The following is a 23,649-nucleotide window of genomic DNA, read 5'->3' as shown; positions in this document are numbered from 1 at the left end:
CCTCCACTGTCACGTTACTGTGTCAATGTGATGCTCTTTAAACAGTAAAATCAATGTAACTTGCAATTTGGCATACATGTACATGTTTACCTGTATTCTTTCTCACAGGTTCCATTAGTTTGTCTGTCTTAAAGTAAATGGGATTTAATGCCTCAGCCAAGAGCCACATGGAGAGACAATGTTAGAAGGGCAAGGGTAAGGTTCTTGCAGTATGTTGGGTTGATTTCTTTTTAATGCATATGCAGGGGTCACCTCTATCTTCTCAACCCCCACGTCCCCAAGGTCTCCTAACGTACTTCATCAGCCTTGTGTTTTGCGCTTCTCTGTCTTCTTGTGTTGGAGTCTTATGCTTCTCTCTCTGTCTCTTTCTTTCAACCACAAGTTTCTCCACAGGTGTAAGGAAGCTTACAAGGGTTGGTGACTTCCCAAAACTAACAGAGCGCAAAATCCTGGGTTTATCCTCTGCCTCTGAACCCCTATCTTTACCTGTAACCAATACTAAACATGAGTATTTCAATCTCTCTCTCTCCTTCTTGGGGATATATACATGTATAAATGCAGTGTTATATATGTATATACCCATCCGAACTGTTGTGTATGTGTGTAAACCAACGTTCCAGCAGCTCAAGAGGCCATCTTTTCCCTCAAGAGCTTTCTCCCGTCTAACAGTATGGATCCTTTTTTGCTTCTCTGTTTCTGTGTAGGTGTCTATAGTCAGCCTTATAGCTAATGCGCTGGGCTACTCCGATCTAGGGCCCATTAAATCACTCAGGACACTAAGGGCCCTGAGACCCCTCAGAGCATTGTCACGTTTTGAAGGGATGAGGGTAAGATACAAAGCTATAGAGCTGATCTCTCTGCATGCCCATTCAGCAGTTACAGCATGCTAGAACTGATCGAAAAAAAAAAAAGCAAAAAAAAAGCAAACGACAAGGACCACCAAAATCATACCGGGGGATTTTTTTTTTATAGACAGCCGCCAATGAAAAGGGCCTATCCTTTTCATGTACACCTCTTCTGTACCACATTAATGATCCAGTCATGACGCAGCTGAGATAACTGTGAAACATAGGATGTGAAAAGCATCTCTGTTCCCTAATTTAACTGAAATTGGGTGTATGATTGACTACTAGTTAACTTAAGTAATTGTCAAATTGATCAAAGCTGCCTCATTACAAATAATATTTCAAATTGGCCCTGGAGGGGGAAAAATAGCATGAAAAAATGATTTACAAACCAAACACAACACCATTCAAATCCCTTCTCATTTCACAAAGCATTTGATCTGCAATTGGCTGTTCATTTAGCCTGACTCTTAACTTCTGCTTTTGATGGAGAGCCCCCTTCCTTTCATTTCTGTTACACTGACCCTGTCTCTCAGAGAACAACCAGCAGCACAGCACACTTTACCACTGAGGTCCCCACTTCACTAGTACTACAGGAAACTAGATACTCTCGTACAGTAAGGAACATTTAATATAAATGACCCTTGCTAAGCTCCCACCCGGTTTCAGTTACTTGCTCCGTGTGATTCATTAAAATGTGCTCATAAATATGCAAAATTTTAATTGATATTACGTAAAATAGAATGAAGTATGATATAGTAAAGCATCTTTCAAAAAAAAAAATTACACAAATTGCACAGTAACATGATTGAAAGCTGATGGGACTTTGAATCAACAGAACCGCTAAAAGTTATATTTTATTGTATAACTCATTACATTAAATAAATAGAACTGCATCATCCAAATGTTGATGCCCATATTGGTGTCATACATGTTAATTTTGGAATGATACATCATATAATGGTATGATTATAATCCACATCATGCACTTGTAAAGATTGATTTAACGATTTCAAAAAATACTTCACGTATATCCTCTGGTTTTTCCCTATAGCAGCAATGTTTGCCATAATTTTAAAATGTATTAAAATTGAAAACTTTTATTTTAAATTGTAATTTGTCTAGATAAATGCTCAACTTCTCTCAAAAACATAAAAAAAAAATAAAATAAAATGATCCCACACTTTTGGAATACTAGTATAATTGTTGTAAAATTAGCATTGACTTGAATTATTAAAGAGCCAAATCCTGATATGGCATATATCAAGAATGCAGACCTTAGCAAAGAGTCAATTGGTCAATGTGAAACATTTTACTTTTTTTACTTCAGTCAAAGTGCAAGAATACGTCAGAGTGATAGTTTAACCAGAAATGATAATTGCCTGTTAGTGCTGAATGTTTGAACACATGCAGGTCATCCATAGTCGTCATCTTAACAAATTTGACACCTTTGATGGTTGTGAACAGTTGCACCTGGTTGTTGTCACTTTCAGTCTTTCTTCTCTTACCTGTGGACTGGTTGCCCTGAGCTTCTGTACCCTCTCAACCCCCCCTCACCTTCTCCCTGCCCCTCACCTGCAGCACCGTGCAGCCCCCTCCTTCCTTCCCTCCCTCCCTCCCTTCCTTCATTTCACACTGTTCACTTCAGCCCATCTGGCCCCGCGCTGCCCAGCCCAGAGCAGCGTTTGAGGAGCCAATCCGCTGGAGGCTCACCTCACCCCTCTTTGCTTGTCTTGGATCTGCACATGGAACTGTAAAAAGAAAAACCCGGAGTCTGAGAGGGGAGATATTTGCTAAGCTTCTGTATCTATTTGTATTTTCCAGCTGGTTTCCATTTGAAGCCTTTAGCAATTTGGAGTGGATGATGTCTTTTAGATTTGATTAGTTAGGGCATTTATAATAGTTACTAATAATCAGTGGTTTTATAAGTAGCCAACACAGAAGCTTAGGAAATGTGCAAGACTTTGGAACAAATAGCAAGTGTGAAGTCTGTAGTTTTTATTTTCAAACAGTGTGAAGCATAAAGTAATCAGACTAAAGAGATTCTGTGATCTCACACTGCTGTTATGACGAAAGGTATATCTGAACCCAAAAATGACAGACAAGGTTTCTCAGTTATCAAAATTAAAGCTGTATTTGATGTTATGTTTGCACTTATATATAAACAGGGCTCCAGACTGCAACTAAAATGGTTGCAAATGTACAAAAATTTGCGACCAATCTAAAATCTAGTCACCATTGTCGAGTTTGTTTGCATCCATATGCGGTTTTGTCAGATATAATCTTGTTAGATCGTACACAAAGAACAGTGCAAGCCATGATATCCATCCCGCTTTGAAAAAATTACTCTTGTGAAGCGTCTCATTTGAATGTGTTTAAGATTCATGACACGAACATGCTTGTGATTTAGTCGTCTGAGTCAGACTCGCTCAGTCAGTGAATCATTCTGGCAATAAGTTCCCTTGCTGAAGCCCAATTCATTTTCAATCCAATGAACCAGGAACTATTACTTATATAATAATAATTTAAAAAAATGGAATATTTTACTTTATTTTTAGTCATTTGGCTTTTAAATGTTTTATTTTAAGAGCCAGTGGGTCCCTAGTCATTTTTATTTTATTCTGGAGCACTGTTATAGCATTTTATGGCATTTTATTTGATAGTTTTTTGTAATTAGTTTGTGTCTGTCTTTCTGTCTTCTTTCTCTTAATACCTTTAGTATTGTACTTAGATTAGACCGTCATTTTTGGGTGAATCAAAATGGTTTTCATAGATTTGTTCTGTTTATGTACCTATAATTGGATTCATGAGGGTGTGTGAAATCAATTTTATGTAACCTGTAGTAACATATTAGTCAAAGTACAGAGAGAACAATGAGTTCTTACCCTAGAGAATAGTCGATATCAAAGTTCATCAACTGATATGCTGTTTTGTTTGAAATTAGCACAAAAAAAGTTAAAAATTAATAAATGTTTTGACAAGGAGACACAACTTTGTAGAGAAAAAACCCGCTTAGACTGTGGAGTGTTTGCCCTTTTTAACAGCCAATTCTCTGACCTGATACAACAACCCAGTATATTAGGAAATAATTCTTGTTTGATGTATGTTTTGATTAACTGGAAATCGATTGACCTTATTCAATCATTCTATCCTAACAAACATTTATCAAACCCCAGCCAGCTTTGAAATAGCAGATATCTCTCCACACTGCTGCCTCTCCTGTCCATTTATTTATTAATTTTAATGGTTCTTGAGATTGCACAAAGATGTCATGTAACACGCATGTCCTGTTCAATTGCACATTATGCACTTTTGAAAGCCATTTTCCCTCACTTTAATATCTGTGTCGATTCTCACAAAGATATTTTATGTCTATGTGACATTTGAACATGTAGTCTCTATTGAAAGATGGACAGGAATTCTCCTGACAAGTGCTTTTTCCTGGGGATCTTTTCCTTTAATCTTAAGCACTCCAAATTCTTACCTAGTCTATCATTATTACTCGTCCTGTATTTCTCTTTGAATACGTAAAACAAATCAGCAGTCAAAAGCACCAGCTAAAGTCAGACTGGTCCTCTGCACTTGCTGAGAGAATCCTGCTGTCCTTTGTGCCTCTCTGTGTGTTTAAGGGGGGAATATGGCTCCACTTTTCAGTATGTGAGAGATCTGCATGCTCAGCTGCCTGCCTGAGAGCTGCGGCTCGGCTGCCTAACACAGTTAGTGAGCGTCTCCTGGCACGCTCTGCTCATCGCTAATCACTGATGGACAGTGTCCTGACTGGGACGGTGGGGGAGGGGAGGGACTTGGAGGCAAAAGGGGTGCGGGGAGGATGGGTTGATGTAAAATGTTTTATGTTACTCAAGCTTGCCATTGCTACGTTAAAGTAGTTGGGTGGTGGGTTGTAGTTTTAAGGGTGCAAATGTTTGCTTTGGGTATGTAGAAGTCGTTGTGTGAGTCTGTGTGGCATATTTGTATGGAAGGTGTTGCATTCATTTTTATAAATATACTGCTAAGTCAAATGGATACTATTTAGGGCCATGGTCCTGGAAGACCCCAGCACCTCACGTTTTATTAGTAGTACTTTTAGGTCTCAATATGCATACAATATATATTAATAAAGGAGAAAAATACCCAAATAACCTGCTGCTTCCACAGAGATTCTGAATTGTGTGTCTGGCACTTTACTCCTCTACAGTGGCCTCATTGGTCACGTAACTGTGCCAGCATGTTGGATGTAGTGTGTCAAGATTGTATTCATACAACACACCTGAATACATACTTCTCGACTGTTAAAAAAAGTAAATTCTGTAAGTTCTTCATCAAATCCAGTACACAGAACATGTTGTGCAACATCCATGTTGTGCAGTGCTGGGGTTGTCCAGGACCAGAATAGAGAATCACTTATTTTTGAGATTGAAAAGATTTCTTGAAACTAGTATTTGCAAGAAATAGTGTTAACTTTGTAAAGGTCGTAGGCCACCCAAGAAAAACAAAATGTTTGTTTAAAGCTATTTGTGCTGACAGGTTTCCCAAACCTCTTCTCCAACTCACATTCCACCAACCAATCAATTTACAAATCCCACTAAGTTAATTGCTTGACTATTTATAATAACCTTAAAGAGACTTAACCATTTGGTTATGAATTGATATTCATGAACTAAACATGCAGTGTTGATACATCACAACCAGTCTATAGTCAGCGAGCAATAGCCCACCACACTGCAGCTATCTTAGAAGAACTGTTGTTTTAGGTAAAATACTATTCTTGAACAACCAAAAGAGACTATTATATATGTGCAGGAATGCAAATTAATACTATTTGGTTGCTGGTTTTGTCACAAAGTATGTTGCTGCCTGTCTGCAGCCTCATGTAATGCAAGGTGACCGCATCTTTCATACTTTCTAAAAAATGACTTTGGGAATGAATAGGGAGATCTTTTAGTATAACAAGGCTGAATTCATTGCGAACACAATGAAAAACTGCTTGCAGCCGAAGTCTGCTGTAAGACTTTTATTTTTAGCTTAGATCCCTTGACCTGAAGTTGTCTCCTGTGTGGGAAAACAACATAAAAGCAGCTTAAGTCAAGCAAAGAATTATAGCAAGAAATTGAACAAATTTTATCGTACCGTTCAGACAATGAGCTTCAAGCTGTTTTCTTGGATGACCATGTGACTGAAACATGAATTAAAGAGAGTATATCATTTGTTAATATTTGAACTTGAGCAATGTTCATAGTGGCATTCTTTGTTTGTTGTGCCATCCAAATATGCAGCCACAAATGTGAGTGTGTTTGAATGTGTTTCTGTATGCTAGGCCTTTCCCCGTCTCTTACACTATGCCGCCTTGTCTGTCCTACTCTGCTCTAGGTGGTAGTCAACGCCTTGGTGGGTGCCATCCCTTCCATTATGAATGTGTTGCTGGTTTGCCTCATCTTTTGGCTGATTTTCAGTATCATGGGTGTCAACCTGTTTGCGGGGAAGTACTACTACTGCTACAACCAGACCGAAAAAGCATACTTCGATATCGAAACGGTCAACAACAAATCAGATTGCCTATATTTGATGCAACTGAACCACACTGAGGTGCGCTGGAAGAACGTCAAAATCAACTTTGACAATGTGGGCGCTGGTTACTTGGCTCTACTGCAAGTGGTAAGTCTACCTGAGTGTTTTAGTCTCTTGTTAGATGGTACACTGGCTAAAGAAATAGTGTTGATATAACACTGATATTAACTTTCCCTTTCTACCTCTAAGGCAACCTTTAAAGGATGGATGGACATCATGTACGCAGCAGTTGACTCGCGAAAGGTGAGATTTTTGAGCAATCTTAACTGCAACCTGAATCAAAGTACCTGTTTAAAATATATTTCTCTCCTCAGGTGGGAGACCAACCGAAGTATGAGGACAACATCTACATGTACATCTACTTTGTCATCTTTATTATATTCGGCTCTTTCTTCACCCTCAACCTCTTCATTGGTGTCATCATCGATAACTTTAACCAGCAAAAGAAAAAGATAAGTGTCCACTTTTTACCTTTACTTAAAACTATTTGCTCATTCTAAAGAGTGGTTTTCACTTTAACTTTAACTTTTGCTTTTTGAGTAGATTTTAACCAAATATTATTTATGACTATACTTTGGAGGTCAGGATATATTCATGACTGAGGAACAGAAGAAGTACTACAATGCTATGAAGAAACTTGGCTCAAAGAAACCTCAGAAACCCATACCCAGACCCCAGGTACATCACTGTTAAAAAAGTGATACTGTGCTTACTGACTTGACACAAATAGTCCTAATTTGTGCTATTTTTCTCTTCTTCAGAACAAGCTCCAGGGGATGGTGTTTGACTTTGTGACACAGCAGGTCTTTGATATTTCCATCATGATCCTCATCTGTTTGAACATGGTCACCATGATGGTTGAGACTGACGATCAGTCACAAGAGACCGAAAATATTTTGTACTGGGTCAACTTCATCTTCATTGTGTCCTTTACCTCTGAATTTGTCCTGAAGCTCTTTGCACTGCGTCATTATTACTTCACCAACGGCTGGAACATATTTGATTGTGTTGTGGTCATTCTCTCTATTGTGGGTAAGTGAACAATGTTTCATGGACTTTTTTATTTACGCTTTGAAATACAGCACTTCATTTTTGGCTAATTTTGTCCTCTTCTTCTCCTTGTTTCGTATCACCCAAACCACAGGTATGTTCTTGGCTGACCTGATTGAGAAGTACTTTGTGTCTCCAACGTTGTTCAGGGTAATCCGCCTGGCTCGAATTGGGCGTATCTTGCGTCTGATCAAAGGAGCAAAGGGCATTCGGACTTTACTGTTTGCCCTGATGATGTCACTGCCGGCCCTGTTCAATATCGGCCTTCTGCTGTTCTTGGTCATGTTCATCTTTTCTATTTTTGGCATGTCAAACTTTGCCTATGTGAAGCGGGAGGCTGGCATAGATGACATGTATAACTTTGAAACATTTGGGAATAGCATGATCTGTCTGTTCATGATAACCACCTCAGCGGGATGGGACGGCCTTCTCGCTCCCATTCTCAATTACCCACCAGATTGCGATCCGAAGAAGGAGAATCCAGGTACTACGGTGAAAGGTGACTGCGGAAACCCTTCAGTGGGCATCTTCTTCTTCGTCATGTACATCATTGTCTCGTTTCTCATCGTGGTAAACATGTACATCGCCATCATTCTGGAGAACTTCAGCGTCGCCACAGAGGAGAGTGCTGACCCACTTTGTGAGGACGACTTTGAGTCCTTCTACGAGATCTGGGAAAAGTTTGACCCCACTGCTTCCCAGTTCATTACCTTTGCCAAGCTGGGTGATTTTGCTGACACTCTGGAGCACCCGCTGCGTGTTCCCAAGCCCAACACAATAGAGCTGATCGCCATGGACCTGCCCATGGTAAGCGGCGACCGCATTCACTGCCTAGACATCTTGTTTGCCTTCACCAAGCGTGTGCTGGGGGATAGCGGCGACCTGGACATGATGCGGCAACAGATGGAAGAGCGATTCATTGCTGCCAATCCTTCCAAAGTGTCTTTTGAGCCCATCACCACCACTCTGCGCCGCAAGCAGGAGCATATGTCTGCCTCAGTCATCCAGCGCTCTTACCGTGCATATCTCATTCGGAGAGGCTTCATCTGCAAGCGCTTGCTCGGCAGCAGCAGGCTGGAGAACGGCGGGACCAATCAGGAAAAGAAAGAGAGCACACCTTCTACTGCCTCGCTGCCGTCCTACGACAGCGTGACCAAACCTGAGAAGGAGAAGTTGGAGGAGAGTGACAAAAAGGGCAAAAAACAAAAAGATGTCAAGGAATCTAAGTGTTAGGAACGATGGAGACCGAACTCCGTAGTCGAGACTGAAACTGTCTGTTCCAACAAATGTATAGAAAATCATTTGCAACAAAAAACACAGAGATCTTTGGGGGAAAAGGTTGTTTACAGACAACAAATGCACCGGTGCAACAGGAAAGCAGCTTGGTTTTTTACAGCTTTGATGATGACCAAACCAACCTATGAGCTTACTGTCTTACATTTGTGCTTAGTGACCAATATTTTACTGTTCCAACTGCAGCCAAAAGGCACTTACAAGGAGAAATAAAATAATGACCTATGGCAGACATCTTTGATAGGGACCACCTGCCAAAGGACGAAGCAGTACAAAGTAAACTCATTAGATGGATTCCTTTGCACCACCATGTGTGGAGTTCAGCATTCCTCTGCTACGGACATCCCTTTCAAACACTACACTGCCGAAATCCGACAGAAACCTCCCGCTCATCCCAGGAGGATTCTGGGATGTTGTATTTTAACCATAGGTGAACCAGTAATAACGATGTTAAATCAATCATGTGGAGTGTCTGCAGAAAAAAAACAAAAAACAAAACGGAACAATATGCAAGGGTTTTCCGTTGTTGTGATGAATACCCCACCTTATTTGACCCACAAAAATTAGGGGAAAAGTTCAGCCCATGTCATTCATCTCGTCATCATCTCTTTGTTATACTTACAGGAAAAAAAAAAGACATTTTATACATGGGCTTTCACATCGATAATGGGTTGGGGTTTATCAGGGTTTTGACTTGGGCTGAAAGAGACTTATTCAGACCGAGTTCCTGGTAAATAAATAATTAATTGTGCTCGTTCAATGCATAGAAATGATTTGCATGGTGGCATGTTTTGATCAGGAATCATGCATGTATAATCATAGTCCACTTGACACTACTACTCAAACCACATCAGTGGCTTGACCATACTTTCGATACTGTCCACTAATAATCAAATTAAATAGATATAGCTGGGAAATGATTGGTCAATAGCAACATATTTAACTACTGGCTATGACAAGTATATTTATACTTACCCCTCGTAAAGCTTGCTTCCTGATTAACCGGTTCTCACACCATGCGTCATGTGTGTATTTTAAGGTGGCCGATCAAAGCTATTCATTCGTTTGGATATACAGTGTGGCAACTGCACATTCGTCCACCCATAGAGGTGTTTCACTGCCCTGGACTTGAGGAGAAGTTGAGAGGAAAATTTGGAGAAACGATTTCACTCTAATCAAATCTTGGGTTCATAAACCTTGATTTGTTTTTTTGCACCAGCAATATAATTCAACTGCCCCTCAATGTGCAGCTGAGGCTCCAGTTGGGCCTTGAGTAGATCTTCAAAAGGTACATGCCATTTTAACCCTTACAATGCTTTGTCAGACCTCAGTGGGAGGCAATCTCTTCGATTTTCCTGGAGGTACTTGTCTTCATGTCAGCACATCCTCGTGTTAACCATTTAAAGGGGTTGTCAGTTGTGTTAGCATCTTGTTTTGTCTTAAAGATGTTGAGGAAAGCACTCGAGTAGCCATTTTTAATGCATCCTGTAGATGTTAATAGCTTTCTCCTTGTTGAATGAAAAAGTGACTCATGAGTATTTGGTATAGCTCGGATTATACACGTAAAACTGGCCTCACACAGCAGGAAAACAAAGCAGGCGACAGTTTTAGAATGAAGTGATGAGTACTTGTGTTGTCTGATAGCATGCAGTTTATGATGGTGGTGGTACTACAAATTGGCTTTTTTACCTATGTTGCTACCTTTTGAGCAAACTGCCATCCTTTCTTGCTCTGGGTGCAATGGAAATTGATTCGATTTGCAACAGTAATTCTTACGTTTACAGTAATTTGAGTGTCGTTTCATTGCCTCTTCTGTTTGGTAGGAATGAATGCTTATTCTGGTGTGGGCTAGCCCAGTATAAGGTGTTACAGTGGACCACAGACAACATAATACAATGCTGATACAAACTGTAGGTATAAGGTTATGAAAGATCATAGGATATATTAAACTGCTGGGTCAGTAGACGTACGCCACCAGAGCCGGAGTGCTGGAGAGTGCACCAGTTTACAAACCCACTTCCTCTACTTCTTAGACCTGTTGGTCTGCTTACTGCCTGAGATCTCTAAATCAGCATAGGTGCTGTGGACTTAAACCAAATGAAGCCTGGTGAAACACTTAGACTACCATGTAGTTCCCCCAACTCCCATTTTAGTTCAGACGTGAAATGAAAAATCACTCTCACTCACTGTATGACAAGTTAATGTATCATTCAATGTACAGGAGGGGGCTATGATGTACATGGCACAATTGCTGAAAAGAATGAACTTTTTGAGGAAAACTATAAGCATTGTAATATATTATTTTCTTTTAAATGGCATGCTTTGTTGTGGGTTTTGTAAATACAGAATTTTAAAGAATTACTGCTATTACTCTAATAATAAATTATAACAATGATATAGAATGGCTTCCAGCTGATGCCCTTGTCACATATTTTAATTTTTTGTTTTTCTAACACATTTCACTTTTGATAAAGGGACCTGAATGATATAATGTATCAAGAATACTCTTTTAGACAAAGAATATACAGTACCTGTCAAAATTTTGGAAACGAAAATATAGTAATATAGCAAAATATTATTACAAATTAAAAGAACTGTTTTCTTTTGAATACTTTTTAAAATGTCATTTTTTCCTGTGATGGCAAAGCTGAATTGTCAGCATCTTTACTTCAGTCTTCAGTTTCCGATGATCCTTCAGAAATCGTTCTAATATGCTGATTTGGTGCTCAAGATTTTTTTTTTTTAATGATTAAAATAGAAAACAATTATTTTAAATGAATAATATTTCACAATATGACTGTTTTTACTGTATTTTTGATTAAATAAATGCAGCCTTGGTGAGCATAAGAGACTTCTTTCAAAAACATTGTAGTTTCCAAACTTTTGACAGGATATACATATGAAAGGATATACAAATGAGCACTGTAATATTTCATTTATATGCAACGTGTCCAGTGGATGTCGAAAAAATTATGTTGGAGACGAACTCGCGCACAATTGTTATCAGCGCTGCTTGGATGTTTTAATCTGATACTGTATGACGAGAGGGTTATGCAACCAGCACACCTCTGTAACCTTGAGGTTTTATAGACATGCATACAAACACACATTTACACGTGAATGCACATATATGCGCCGTCCTGCCTATGGACATTGTGTGGTCACCCACCCGAGCCTGAAAGTCTAAAACAGTCACAGAGCAGTTAATGTATTCTACTCTAAAGGCCTCCCCGAACACTTCAGTGCTGGTACTCGTGGGCCTGAACAACAGTTTTGTATGCATTTCGTATCCAGTTTTTATGTGTTCAGTGGTCTGTTTCTAGTGCTACTTCACTAATTGTCGTGTGCCTTTTTCTGCATTTTCTCCATGTTCCTACATTTTCTGGATTGCATTTCACTGCAATTTTGGAGGATGATGCCATATTTAACATTTAGTTGATGGTGGGGGAAAGACAGGAGAATACAAAATGGCGCTCAATGCAAATCAGGGACTATAGTCTGAACAAGGCGTCTGGTGTGATGCCAGAGAGGAACACTGAAACCAACCAAGAAAACAAGCCCACTTCTTCCAGATTTGATGTTACAAAATCTTCTGATGTTCTGTTTTCTGTACTTTGTGTATCATCCACTTGGCTTGTAAAAAAAAAGAAGAAAAAAAAAGGAAAAAAAGTATAGCTTGCCTTCAGACTTTTATGTTCTTTCCATCTTTGAAACTCACTTTTGTATCGATATTCAGTTACTGGACTTCCATTTTTAGCATGACTAAAATGCTTTCCATTTTGCTGAAAAGATTTCAAAAGTGCTTTTCAAACTGTTGTTTTGTTTGACACGGTGTTGTAGGAGGACATATAATTGGTGTGTATGGCACAACCACTGGAACTCTTAGTAAGAACATATAAAAGATTGTCTTCATTTGAGCACGAAACTTTTTAACAATAAAGCAGCCTTCCAGTTGCACAGAGTCGTCACTGATTTTGTTGAACATGAATGAGATTTAGTGCCCATATGACATCAGGAAATCTTAATCTGCTACACTCATGACTGGCCCTCCATAAAACTATTAATGCATGTTTTACAGATAATTTTATTCTTTTATAATTGATCATTTGGTCTTCAATTAGCCTACTTATGTTCCAATCCTGTATGAATTTCTTTCTTCTGTGGACCACAATAAAAACTGTATTTGCCTATACAAAATACATCCTTAACATTTTTCAAAAATCGTTTGTGTTCTGCAGAAGAAAGTCATCTCAAACCTTTAATTTTGTGGGAATTTTGCAATTTTTTGATCATTGAGAGTTTTGTCTTTCAAATAAGTCTCAAGGTGAGATGGGATCTGCACTAACACTTCTATCGGCGTCACTGCAGATTGTGGCAAGACATGCTCCTCTGTTCATCTAGTAAGTCATGGTTTAGCAGAAAGATCAATAGAAAGCTATAGCTGTGAGCTTAAGTATCAATGACACTCATCTGAATAACCTCAGGGGGAGTACACCCCGACCACTAGCTCTTGGTTGAATTGATGTGCACTTTTACCAGTATAGCAATGGTTAAAGGATTAGTTCAGCCAATAATGAAAACAGAGTTATAATTTACTTGACCTTATGTTACTTTTCTCTGTGTATCCCGAAAGGAGAACATTTTGAATAATGTATGTCATTATTTTCCATAGAATTGGGGACTGAAGCCTTCACGCTTCCCAAAAAACCCATAAATGTTGTCCATGACATGTGCGCAAACCAAAACCATAAAAAAGCTTTTGAGAAACCAACTGAAATATGTCACTGTTCACTCATAATCTTGCCCGTGACTTGATCTTGAGAACCGAATCGGTCAGATTTATGAATGAATGAATGGTTCTCAGGGGGCCTCAAGAGGACTTCTTATCCTTAATCCTTATCCAGTAGATTAAAACGACTGGAAAAATCATCAGGGCCTTTGAATATTTATTGTGGACAGTAGGGGGCCTTGGAGTCAAATGGTTGAGAACCACTGACCAATGTCCCTTTCAAGTTTATCTGTAGTTTATCCAAATAATTTTCTTTTATATAATTTTAAATAATTGTATATAATTTTGTTCTTCACCATGTCCCTTTATGGGCTCATTACCTTCTTATGAACTGAACAGACATTTTTTTCCCCCTTCATTAAATAACGACTTTAATTTTGACCTGTTTGTCAGAAAAAAAATGTATGATTTCATGTATAATGTACGAATCAGATGGATCACACTTTTTTTCTTTTCTTTTTTTTTTTGGTCATTTTGGAGCTTGACCGCACCAGTCCTCATTTATTCCTATTTACATTGGGGGAAAAAAGATCAGGATGTTCTTCATAAAATTATGTTCCGTGGAAGAAGGTCAGTCAGAAGTTTCATTTTTGGTTTCCGTTGCCTTTAAAAAAAGACGCCAGAAAGGAAAATGTCTAAAATTAGAACAAAGCAGAAAGAAGCTAGCGCGAACATGAATGTTTTTCCTCGCCTTTCCTCCATTTCACAGCTGAGCAGGATTCTGTCCCTGCTCTCTTTCTGCAAGTCACAAGGCTTGTTCTCTTGCCCCCCCTCCTCCTCCTTTAGGCTACTCGTATCGCCAAACCTTACGAAGCACGATATTCCACCCCCACCCCATCGGTGCCACAGCCATTCATGGTAAGGACCTGGTGTTTATCTTAAAATGTCTGTCTCACCACCCCCCGTTTCAGTATAGCGAGGCGGGAAGACCGAGAGGAGAGAGGGTGCGGCGGAGCACTGCAGTGCAGATAAATGAATGCACCATTGGTGGCTGAGTCAGCAGCACACTCCCAGTTTGGCCCACTGCCTGCACCAACTGTGTCTGAGGAGGAACAACATGCATGCAGTCAATATGCCTCCTGCCTGATCGAAGGCGCACCGAGAATTTTGCTCTCAATGTTTCACTGGGCAAAAAAAATGTGGCTTTAGTAATCGGTGATCTTGCAGGCTATACGGGCTTGACCTAATTAATGAACCGATTCACCCTAACATGCATACAAGTAAATATGACCTTCATTTCAGACTGTTTTTGAGGGACTGTATTTATAAGAAACAATGGCATTGTGAGCTCAATGCCATTTCATAATTCTCATCTATTTATTCCAAAATCCAAATAAATGAAGTCTTGTGTTTTCCCCCCGGTCGATCTGTTGTGATCTGATCTGCTGAAGTCTGGTGGTGGTAAGCTACAAACTAACCAGCTGCTTTGATTTATGGTCTGGTGGTGGAGCTTTCAGACTCCACCTTTAAAGAGAGTCCAGTGAATCAATGAGAGAGGGAGGAGGAGGGTGCTGTATCACTCAAGTCATCATGCTATCCACCAATCACAGAAGCCACGACGTTTCTCGAACTCCAACTGAGCAGCATGAAACTGCACTGGAACTACAAGTGTAATGGAGGAACACCAACCTGAATAGTGCTGCTGGATTGTGGGTAATTGTAGGCATGCTGAATAAATAGTGCTAAATGTCCAAATAATTGCATAAATCAAATGACACACTTAAAGGGATAGTTCACCCAAAAATGAAAATTCTGTCATCATTTACTCACCCTCAAGTTGTTCCAAACCTTTATGAATTTCTTTGTTTTGCTGATCACAAACGAAGATATTTTGAAGAATGTTTCAAACAGTTGATCGACCCCATTGGCTTCCAGTATGGAAAACAAAATACTATGGAAGTCATTGGTGCCCCAGAATTGTTTGGTTACAAACATTCTTCAAAATATCTTCCTTTGTGTTCATCAGAAGAAAGAAATTGATAAAAATGTAGGACTATACAGCAGAACAATATATATTTACACAACTTGAGGGTGAGTAGCTTAGCTAAATTACAAATTTGTAATTTTTGGGTGAACTATCCCTTTAACTGTTATTTTCACAAGCTGTAAGACTGAATTTCATTTATCTCTTTATGTATCTGAATTATTATATATTGTAAATCTTTCAGGAAGTATTTTTTTTTTATGTTTTCCTCAAAGTGCACAGTTGACAACCATGAATTTGCACTGTGATGTATAGGGGTATGTTTATGCATAGGTTTGTAGGATTTTATTGTGTTGCTTCTAAAAGATTGCTAACACTTACTCATAATAATGCTGCAGCTAAATGTTGTATCATCTTTACAAAGAGCTTGAAAATCACTTAAATTTTATAGTAGGCCAGGCGTAGGCCTGCATGTTGCTTGCCTATCAAACTAGCGTAATTGAAGTCAGACATCCAGTTAGATATATGAACAGTATCAGGCATCAAACGTTTTAAAGTCATTAACGAACTAATATTGCATATTCCTATTTTTAGTATTAATAATGTAAAAATATTTTCTTTGAGCTCCATGCGTGCCATCAATTGTAAGCGCTAACAAACCCGTTTTGAAGTAAAGCGCTCCAGCTAGTGGTGGCTTAGCGTTAGTGCATTTCTTCCAATATTACTAATGATGTGAAAAGGTAGTTCTGTTGGAACAAACTTACTAAACTTACTTAATTTTTCTGATAGAAATGTCAAAATAATGATGCTATGTATAAGCCATCTCACATATGGCTTTAGTACTGCAGTTGCGCAGCCATCGTAGTGTTTTGGGAAATTATGGCTTATAGAAAAATCGGAATATATTTTAAAATGGATCAAATTAAAATAAAAACACTTTATTCTTGATATAATATTTTAAAATATGATATTTCGAAAACAACTGAAACTATACTCCAGTGACGATTCATTAAATGGGGTTTACAAACTAATAATTCTATGGTGTGTGAGAACATATATTTTCCCTTAAAAACATCACAGTTAGGCCTATGTGATCTGTCGACAGATATTTAGTTAAATGTTGTAAACTGTTTCTTGTTTGTTTCTCCATGTCATTGGAGAAACTATTCTAGGCAATGTAAAAATGTTATAAACTCTTCCAGTTCTCTGTTCATATGGAGAAGATGCTTCTAGATGTTTTCTGCTGAAGGAAATCTGTGTTTTTATATGAAACAGTATGATGAAACACCTTCAAATTGCTGTTGTACAGTGGTCTGGTCATGGTGTCTGCTCTCAAATATAAATGTTATTTTAATGCAGACAAATCAGGGGTCCCGGGACAGGTTGCCTCTCTCTTCTTTTTTTTTTTTTTTTACAAAGGAATTATTCATGTTTTACTAGCTAAGATCCCCCATGAACTTTTCAACTTGAAATACCACTGTGGATGTGTAATGTCGTTCAGTCAGCTGCACAGCAGATGCTTTCAAGTAACAAGTCTGGTCCTGAGTGCACACATGACCCTTCATTATAGTTCTTCTGGTACTTTTAACATTTTCAATGTAATTTTGCTTACTGAATAAAAATAATAACTTGTTTTGCTTTTGACTATTGGCATGTCTTTTCCACTACCAATTTAATTCAGGCTAAGTATCATCTAGGCCTATATCATTCATGAAGTTGTAATCTTTTTCACAACTTGTTAGCAGCATCTTATATTTTTTAAATCCTGTGGCTAAAAAGTAAATTATTTTTGGGTTTAAAGGGATAGTTCACCCAAAAAATGAAAATGTCATCATTTAGCTTCTCACCCTCAAGTTGTTCCAAACATGAATGCATTTCTTTCTTCGGCTGAACACAAAATAGGGTATTTTAAAGAATTAAGGAAACCAAAAATTTGATGGACCCCATTGACTTCCATACTAGTGTTAAAACCATAGACTGTGGGGGAAAAAAAGACCTATTCATGTATTTTATGTCAATACGCGTCACTCTGTCAGCCCCTGCTGGTAGGTTTCTGAACTACACCAGTTTGATGACTAAAGACGGCCATTGTTTAAGCAACATATAAACCTCAAATATAATATGATACTATTTTATTGTATTATTGTAGTTGCCAACACTGACAAATTGTTTTGCCCTATCACTTATTCTGATTATTAAAAGCGCGAAATTAACATTATATCAATTAGTCCTATCTGCGGATCAGTCACATGACAAATATGAAGCAAAGATGGCAGCGTCCAATCACGTGCTGCGCAAGCGGAGCAACCTCTGAGGTCAAGCGTTTTCCGGGTATTACAGACCTGCATGATTCCATCGCACAATGCTAAAAGTTCAATGTTGGGAATTTTATGTTGGGAATACTATAAGACAAACATTTTATTTCGACAATCATGTCAAAAGATTAAAACATTTTATATTTTTAAAACATTTTATAAACTTTTTTGTATCTCTGGTAATGCTGAAATAGCTCCCACAAGAGGGCGATAATTAACTGATAATAGTCCATAACACTCAGGCCTATGTCATTTTAGTACTACTACAAGGTAATACCTTTTTATTTTTAAAAAGGTTCATTTTAAAAATATTTAAATGGTGTATAACCGGTTATTTTGTGTAAGCCATGTTTTATATTACTTATGACTAAGGAGTAGGATGTTAGAGTTATGGTTGCAGTTCATTAAAATATCAGATGATGGCATAGTGTATCCTCTACGCCTCTCTCTCACTTGTCCAACCACAGTGCATGGCTGATTCAAATTCATGAGTCTGTTATTACTGTAAATTTAGAACTGGAAAGTGTATGGAAAATTGTCATGGATGTTTAATTATAATCTCATGAGTTATTCAGTGCATTTCCTACAGTGTCTAGTACCTAAGTCAAAGTCATTATTGGATGAGGTAGTGCTTCAGTAGTGCTGCACCAAGGCTTTCTTCATTTAAAATGAACACACTCCATCCCTGACAATCACTGTTTTAACGAGTCTTGGAGTTTGCAGCACTGTTCTTTAAAAGTAATGACAACTCAAAAATAATCAACTGATAAATTGTTATAACTTTTACTTCTCTGATCTTTTTTTCAATCTTCACACATCAGCTGGTTGCGAAACCTTTAAAGAATTCAAAACTGACTTTTTGTGTTCCACTGAACAAAGAGTCATAACTTTGGAATGACATTAGGGAGAGTAAATAAGCATATTTTTTGGTGTGCACTATACACATATACACCAACCCAACCGTTGGTTTATATTAACCTAGAATTAAGGTCATTTAGAATTTAAATTAACCTAGAATTTTAGGTTAAACCAACGTTGAGTTTGTATTGGCTTTTGTATTATTTTGTACTTATGTGTATAGTGTGTGTGTGTGTGTGTGTGTGTGTGTGTGTGTGTGTGTGTGTGTGTGTGTGTGTGTGTGTGAGAGAGAGAGAGAGAGAGAGAGAGGTATAGCAATATTAGCATGCGGCGCCTGGATGTCCTTTCTAGATTTGTAATAAGCAGACTACATGTATTATTCAGGACTGTGTGGACAGGTCCTACTCTGCTCCGTGCTCTCTCGTACTGACCCGTCCCCTAGGGACCTGATGCCTAAATTACTATTTCTATTTGATATATTCCCATAGCCCGGCCCTTAAAATGCATAGGGAGAGAATGGTGTGTTCTGTGGGGGTCACAATGTAGCGGTCACTCAGTAGAAGTCAGAGGTGGACTAGTGGATACAGATTTATGCATTCATTCCTGTGATATCATAAAACAGCAATGTCACCTTTCCTCATGTATGCTGATCTGAAGAGGTCAGAAAGGGACAATTCTGTTTGAATTGTGCCCATATTTTATTTTCCTAATTAAATCTTCTTCAGTGTCTTTAGAAGTTTACTTTAGAAGATAAAACTTCTTGGTTGAGACTTGCATGATGGTTAATAATATATTAGCAGCTTTCCATTGCTGGGTCAATAAAGAGTGTACATGCCGAAGAAAAGAAAATGTTTGAAAAAATCTAGCTTCCAAACTCCAAGTTGTTGAAAACATTTATATCATTATCAACAAGTAAAGTTTAAATTTAAAATCGGTATAACGGTATAACCAACAAGTAAAAAATAATATATATTTTTTTCTCTTTTACCTTAAATATATGAGTGTACACTTAATCTTTTTTTTAATGTAAAAAAAAAAAAAGGATTTAAACGGAAACAATTATGAATTTAATATATAACCTTATATTTAAATATAATTTATAAATCATTATGGTTTTGGGGGAGTTGCATTACATGACATTTCACAACCCAAACTTCCTTTTATTAAGTGACTTATTGTAACTGTTGTGTTTCTGTTCAGCCTTGTCTTTTGTTTTCCCGCCACTCATCCGTTGCCATCATTAGTTCATTATCATCACCTGTGTCTTGTCAATCATTTTCATCTGTGTCACCTGGTTTGTGTTCATCAGTGTCTGTATTTAGTTCCCTCTGTTCAGTCAGTCTTGGTCTGTCTCGTCTATGTAACATTGACTACGTTTACATGCAGCCAATATCCGGGTTATGGTCGGGTTAAGGTCACTATTTGGGTTTCTGAAACATTCGGAATAACCCGTTAACATGCGTGAGCAGAGAGAGTTAAGGCCCGTTCACACCAAGCACGATAACTATAAAGATAACGATAAAGATAACTATATATGCGTCCACACCAACGACCGATAACGGTCTTTTTATTCTAAGCACGCGCGCCCGGATGATCCAGATCCATTTTAAATGTGCGAGACCTTTAAATTAGAATGGATTCTGATTGGCTGTCAGTGTTTTATCGTTCGACAGCTGGAAAAAAATCGTTCTGAAAGTGATCCCAACGATATCGTTCCTCATATCTTTATCGTTATAGTTGTGGTGTGAACTCTGTTATTCTTTAATATGGAGAACGATTTTTAGAATTATATCTTTATCGTTATCTTTATAGTTATCGTCCTTGGTGTGAACGGGCCTTTACTCCTGTATACATGGAATTTGTAATCAGTCATATATCCCGATGTAAACGGCGACGCACGGTGAGCGTCTGGACGTACGGACAACCTTAAGACGCAATATGCGTCATTTCCGATTCTTCTTCCTGTATCCAAAGACAAACAACAACAGCAGCAGCACGCGGATAATGAATAGTTCGGGGCAGATAGCGATCGCATTTGTTTGCGCTTTCCTCCTCGCTTCAAAAGTGTGGTGCTGTGCTGCGTCTCGCCATGTTTACCTCTACTTCTTGTTTACTTCCGGTATACTGCACGCGGGTTTTTGTATGTGCTGTCTCTACTCAAAAGACCAAGATTCCTTGCGAATAGAACATGCGCAGAACACAAATCAATGTTCCTTTTGATGGGGATATGCCGATACGAGTTTACATGACCAAATATTCGGGTTAGAAAAGGGGTACCCCAGGGGTCATATCCGGGTTTTTAAAAACCGGGATATGAGCATATCCGGGTTTTTGCCGGTGTTTACATGGCCGTGCGCGACCGGGTTATTGCTAATATCACGGTTTTGAACGGGTTATTGGCTGCATGTAAACGTAGTCAGTGTTATCATTGACTACGTTTACATGCAGCCAATAACCCGTTCAAAACCGGGATATTAGCAATAACCCGGTCGCGCACGGCCATGTAAACACCGGCAAAAACCCGGATATGCTCATATCCCGGTTTTTAAAAACCCGGATATGACCTCTGGGGTACCCCTTTTCTAACCCGAATATTTGGTCATGTAAACGCGTATCGGCATATCCCCATCAAAAGGAACATTGATTTGTGTTCTGCGCATGTTCTATTCGCAAGGAATCTTGGTCTTTTGAGTAGAGACGGCGCATACAAAAACCCGCGTGCAGTATACCGGAAGTAAACAAGAAGTAGTGGTAAACATGGCGAGACGCAGCACAGCACCACACTTTTGGAGCGAGGAGGAAAGCGCAAACAAAGGCGATCGCTATCTGCCCCAAACTATTCATTATCCGCGTGCTGCTGCTGTTGTTGTTGTCTTTGGATACAGGAAGAAGAATCGGAAATGACGCATATTGCGTCTTAATGTTGTCCGTACGTCCAGAGGCTAACCGTGCGTCGCCGTACATCGGGATATATGACTGATTACAAATTCCATGTATACAGGAGTAACTCTCTCTGCTCACGCATGTAAACGGGTTATTCCGAATGTTTCAGAAACCCAATAGTGACCCTAACCCGACCATAACCCGGATATTGGCTGCATGTAAACGTAGTCAGTGTGTATCCTGCCTATTTGTGTCGTATATTTGTAAGTAAGCACTTTGTAGCCTATTGGAGCCTTCTGCCTTCCTCGTCTTCTTCTGCCTGCACACACCCTGACACCAATTGACTTTGATAGTCATTTTTTGCGTTGAAAATATGAACAATATTTAAATTTTAAAATGTAGGCCTATATTCAAAATGAACAAAATTCAAATAATGAATGAATACATCATCAATCCTTCTTCCAAAACGTGTTTTACCCTGATTCACTATGGTAAGCCTAAGTGTTTATATTTTAGACCTGAGGAGATTGTTTTCGCGGGAAATTGCGAAGATATGTCACTCGCCCATGTGTTTCGTCATATCTGTAAATAGAGAAAATATGCCCCTGTCACTTTAAGGAGTGAACGGTGTGGGAGTGGCATAGGTTAGTTGTCACAACGCACGAGCGAGAAAGGTTGACAAGGAACACGTTAAATCTAGAACCTCTGGAGAATCATCCGTTTAAAAAAAAACCTTACAAAAAGAGAACTTGACAGAGCTCGCAATAAAACGAGAATCAAAACTGCCCTAGCTTTTCGGGAAACTGAGGGATTTGAAGTGGCGTTTTTAATACTCAACAGGTGAGTAGCCTAAGGTATTTTATGAATAAATTGCCATATGTAGCTCTCAAACAGAGTTAATTGTAAAGTATTATCTATTGGGTCATTTCATTATGGTTGTTGTAGTAGCGCTGTGCTGGAATTTATTTTCAAGTGTAGATATAGCTTAAGCTAGTCAGCTTAAAGGGATAGTTCAGGATTTTAGACATGAATCTCTATAGCTTCCCCATAAGCAGTGTGGTGCATTGACCATGACTTACCCCCGACAGCGTCCTGTGAGCCGAGCTCCGGTCCAGTTTTGGTCAAGATGAAATTAGTCCGGCAAGATTGCTGGGGTCACGGCAGTAAAGCTTTTTTCTTCTCAAATCAATATGTGTTCAAAAGAGTGATTTATTTGCGTCACTAAAACGTTGTCTATGGAGAGGTCAGACCTCGTAATGGCTTTGGCACTATTTTCTCCCCTGTCATATCACTGCGCGCTGCCGCTACCTACAGCCAGCTGCGCAGGCGCACACCACTTTTTCAGTTGTTCGGCAGTGTTTACAGCAGTGTTTACGTGCTCAGAACAGCTACACGAACGAGCTAACATAGCTACTCACCAAGAGCGATCAGTTTGTGCAAGCTTTGTAGAAAATGGTGCGGACTTGTGACTATCCGGACTGTACAAACAAAGATGTGGCGCTTTCTCTCTCTTTCTGTCCTTTCTAACTCCATCTGGCGTAACTCGTCATCTGTGTATTCAGGTTCGTAAAGATATCCTTTTGGCTGTGTGTCGAAGTCAATGTTGTCATCGTCGCTGCTGTAGTCAGACATGTTATCGTTCTCTTTACGAGCTGTAAACAAAGTGACACGTGCGCGGCTCCCAGCTTGCTGTAGGTAGCGGCAGCGCGCAGTGATATGACGGGGAAGAAAATAGTGCCAAGCCATTACGAGGTCTGACCTCTCCATAGACAGCGGTTTTGTGCTGCAAATATATCACTCTTTTGAACACATATTGATTTGAGAAGAAAAAAGCTTTATTGCCGTGACCCCAGCAAACTTGCCGGACTAATTTCATCTTGACCAAAACTGGACCGGAGCTCGGCTCACAGGACGCTGTCGGGGGTAAGTCATGGTCAATGCACCACACTGCTTATGGGGAAGCTATAGAGATTCATGTCTAAAATCCTGAACTATCCCTTTAAGATCCTTCCATCTAACACCGGTGCCGCGAACTATATTCATCCGCACAGTCACGCAAGAGCCGAATCACAACCAAAACAATGTTCTTTCTGCAAAAAGCATGGAGTTTTGTTATTTAACCGGTAG

At 39.1% G+C, this 23,649-nt stretch overlaps 2 protein-coding genes across 2 annotated transcripts in view; both read left to right on the top strand.

Moving 5' to 3' along the window:
- The window catches only part of scn8aa (sodium channel, voltage gated, type VIII, alpha subunit a), a 56,855-nt gene extending 45,235 nt beyond the window's left edge, over positions 1–11,620 (top strand). The window contains exons 21-27 of the mRNA XM_079850334.1: positions 705–827; positions 6,213–6,497; positions 6,600–6,653; positions 6,725–6,862; positions 6,984–7,088; positions 7,172–7,442; positions 7,555–11,620. Coding sequence (XP_079706460.1) covers positions 705–827; positions 6,213–6,497; positions 6,600–6,653; positions 6,725–6,862; positions 6,984–7,088; positions 7,172–7,442; positions 7,555–8,693 — 2,115 coding nt within the window. The 3' untranslated portion in view covers positions 8,694–11,620. The remainder of the gene's footprint in view (positions 1–704; positions 828–6,212; positions 6,498–6,599; positions 6,654–6,724; positions 6,863–6,983; positions 7,089–7,171; positions 7,443–7,554) is intronic.
- A 6,073-nt stretch (positions 11,621–17,693) lies between these two features.
- The window catches only part of fignl2 (fidgetin like 2), a 54,223-nt gene continuing 48,267 nt past the window's right edge, over positions 17,694–23,649 (top strand). Inside the window, exon 1 of the mRNA XM_079848405.1 lies at positions 17,694–17,797. The gene's annotated coding sequence lies outside the window, so the exon portion shown is untranslated. The remainder of the gene's footprint in view (positions 17,798–23,649) is intronic.

This window comes from Squalius cephalus (genome assembly GCF_949319135.1).
Source record: "Squalius cephalus genome assembly, chromosome: 18".
Lineage (NCBI taxonomy): Eukaryota > Metazoa > Chordata > Actinopteri > Cypriniformes > Leuciscidae > Squalius > Squalius cephalus.
Note: the sequence above shows the minus strand (reverse complement) of the source record. Positions and strands in the feature narration are given on the sequence as shown.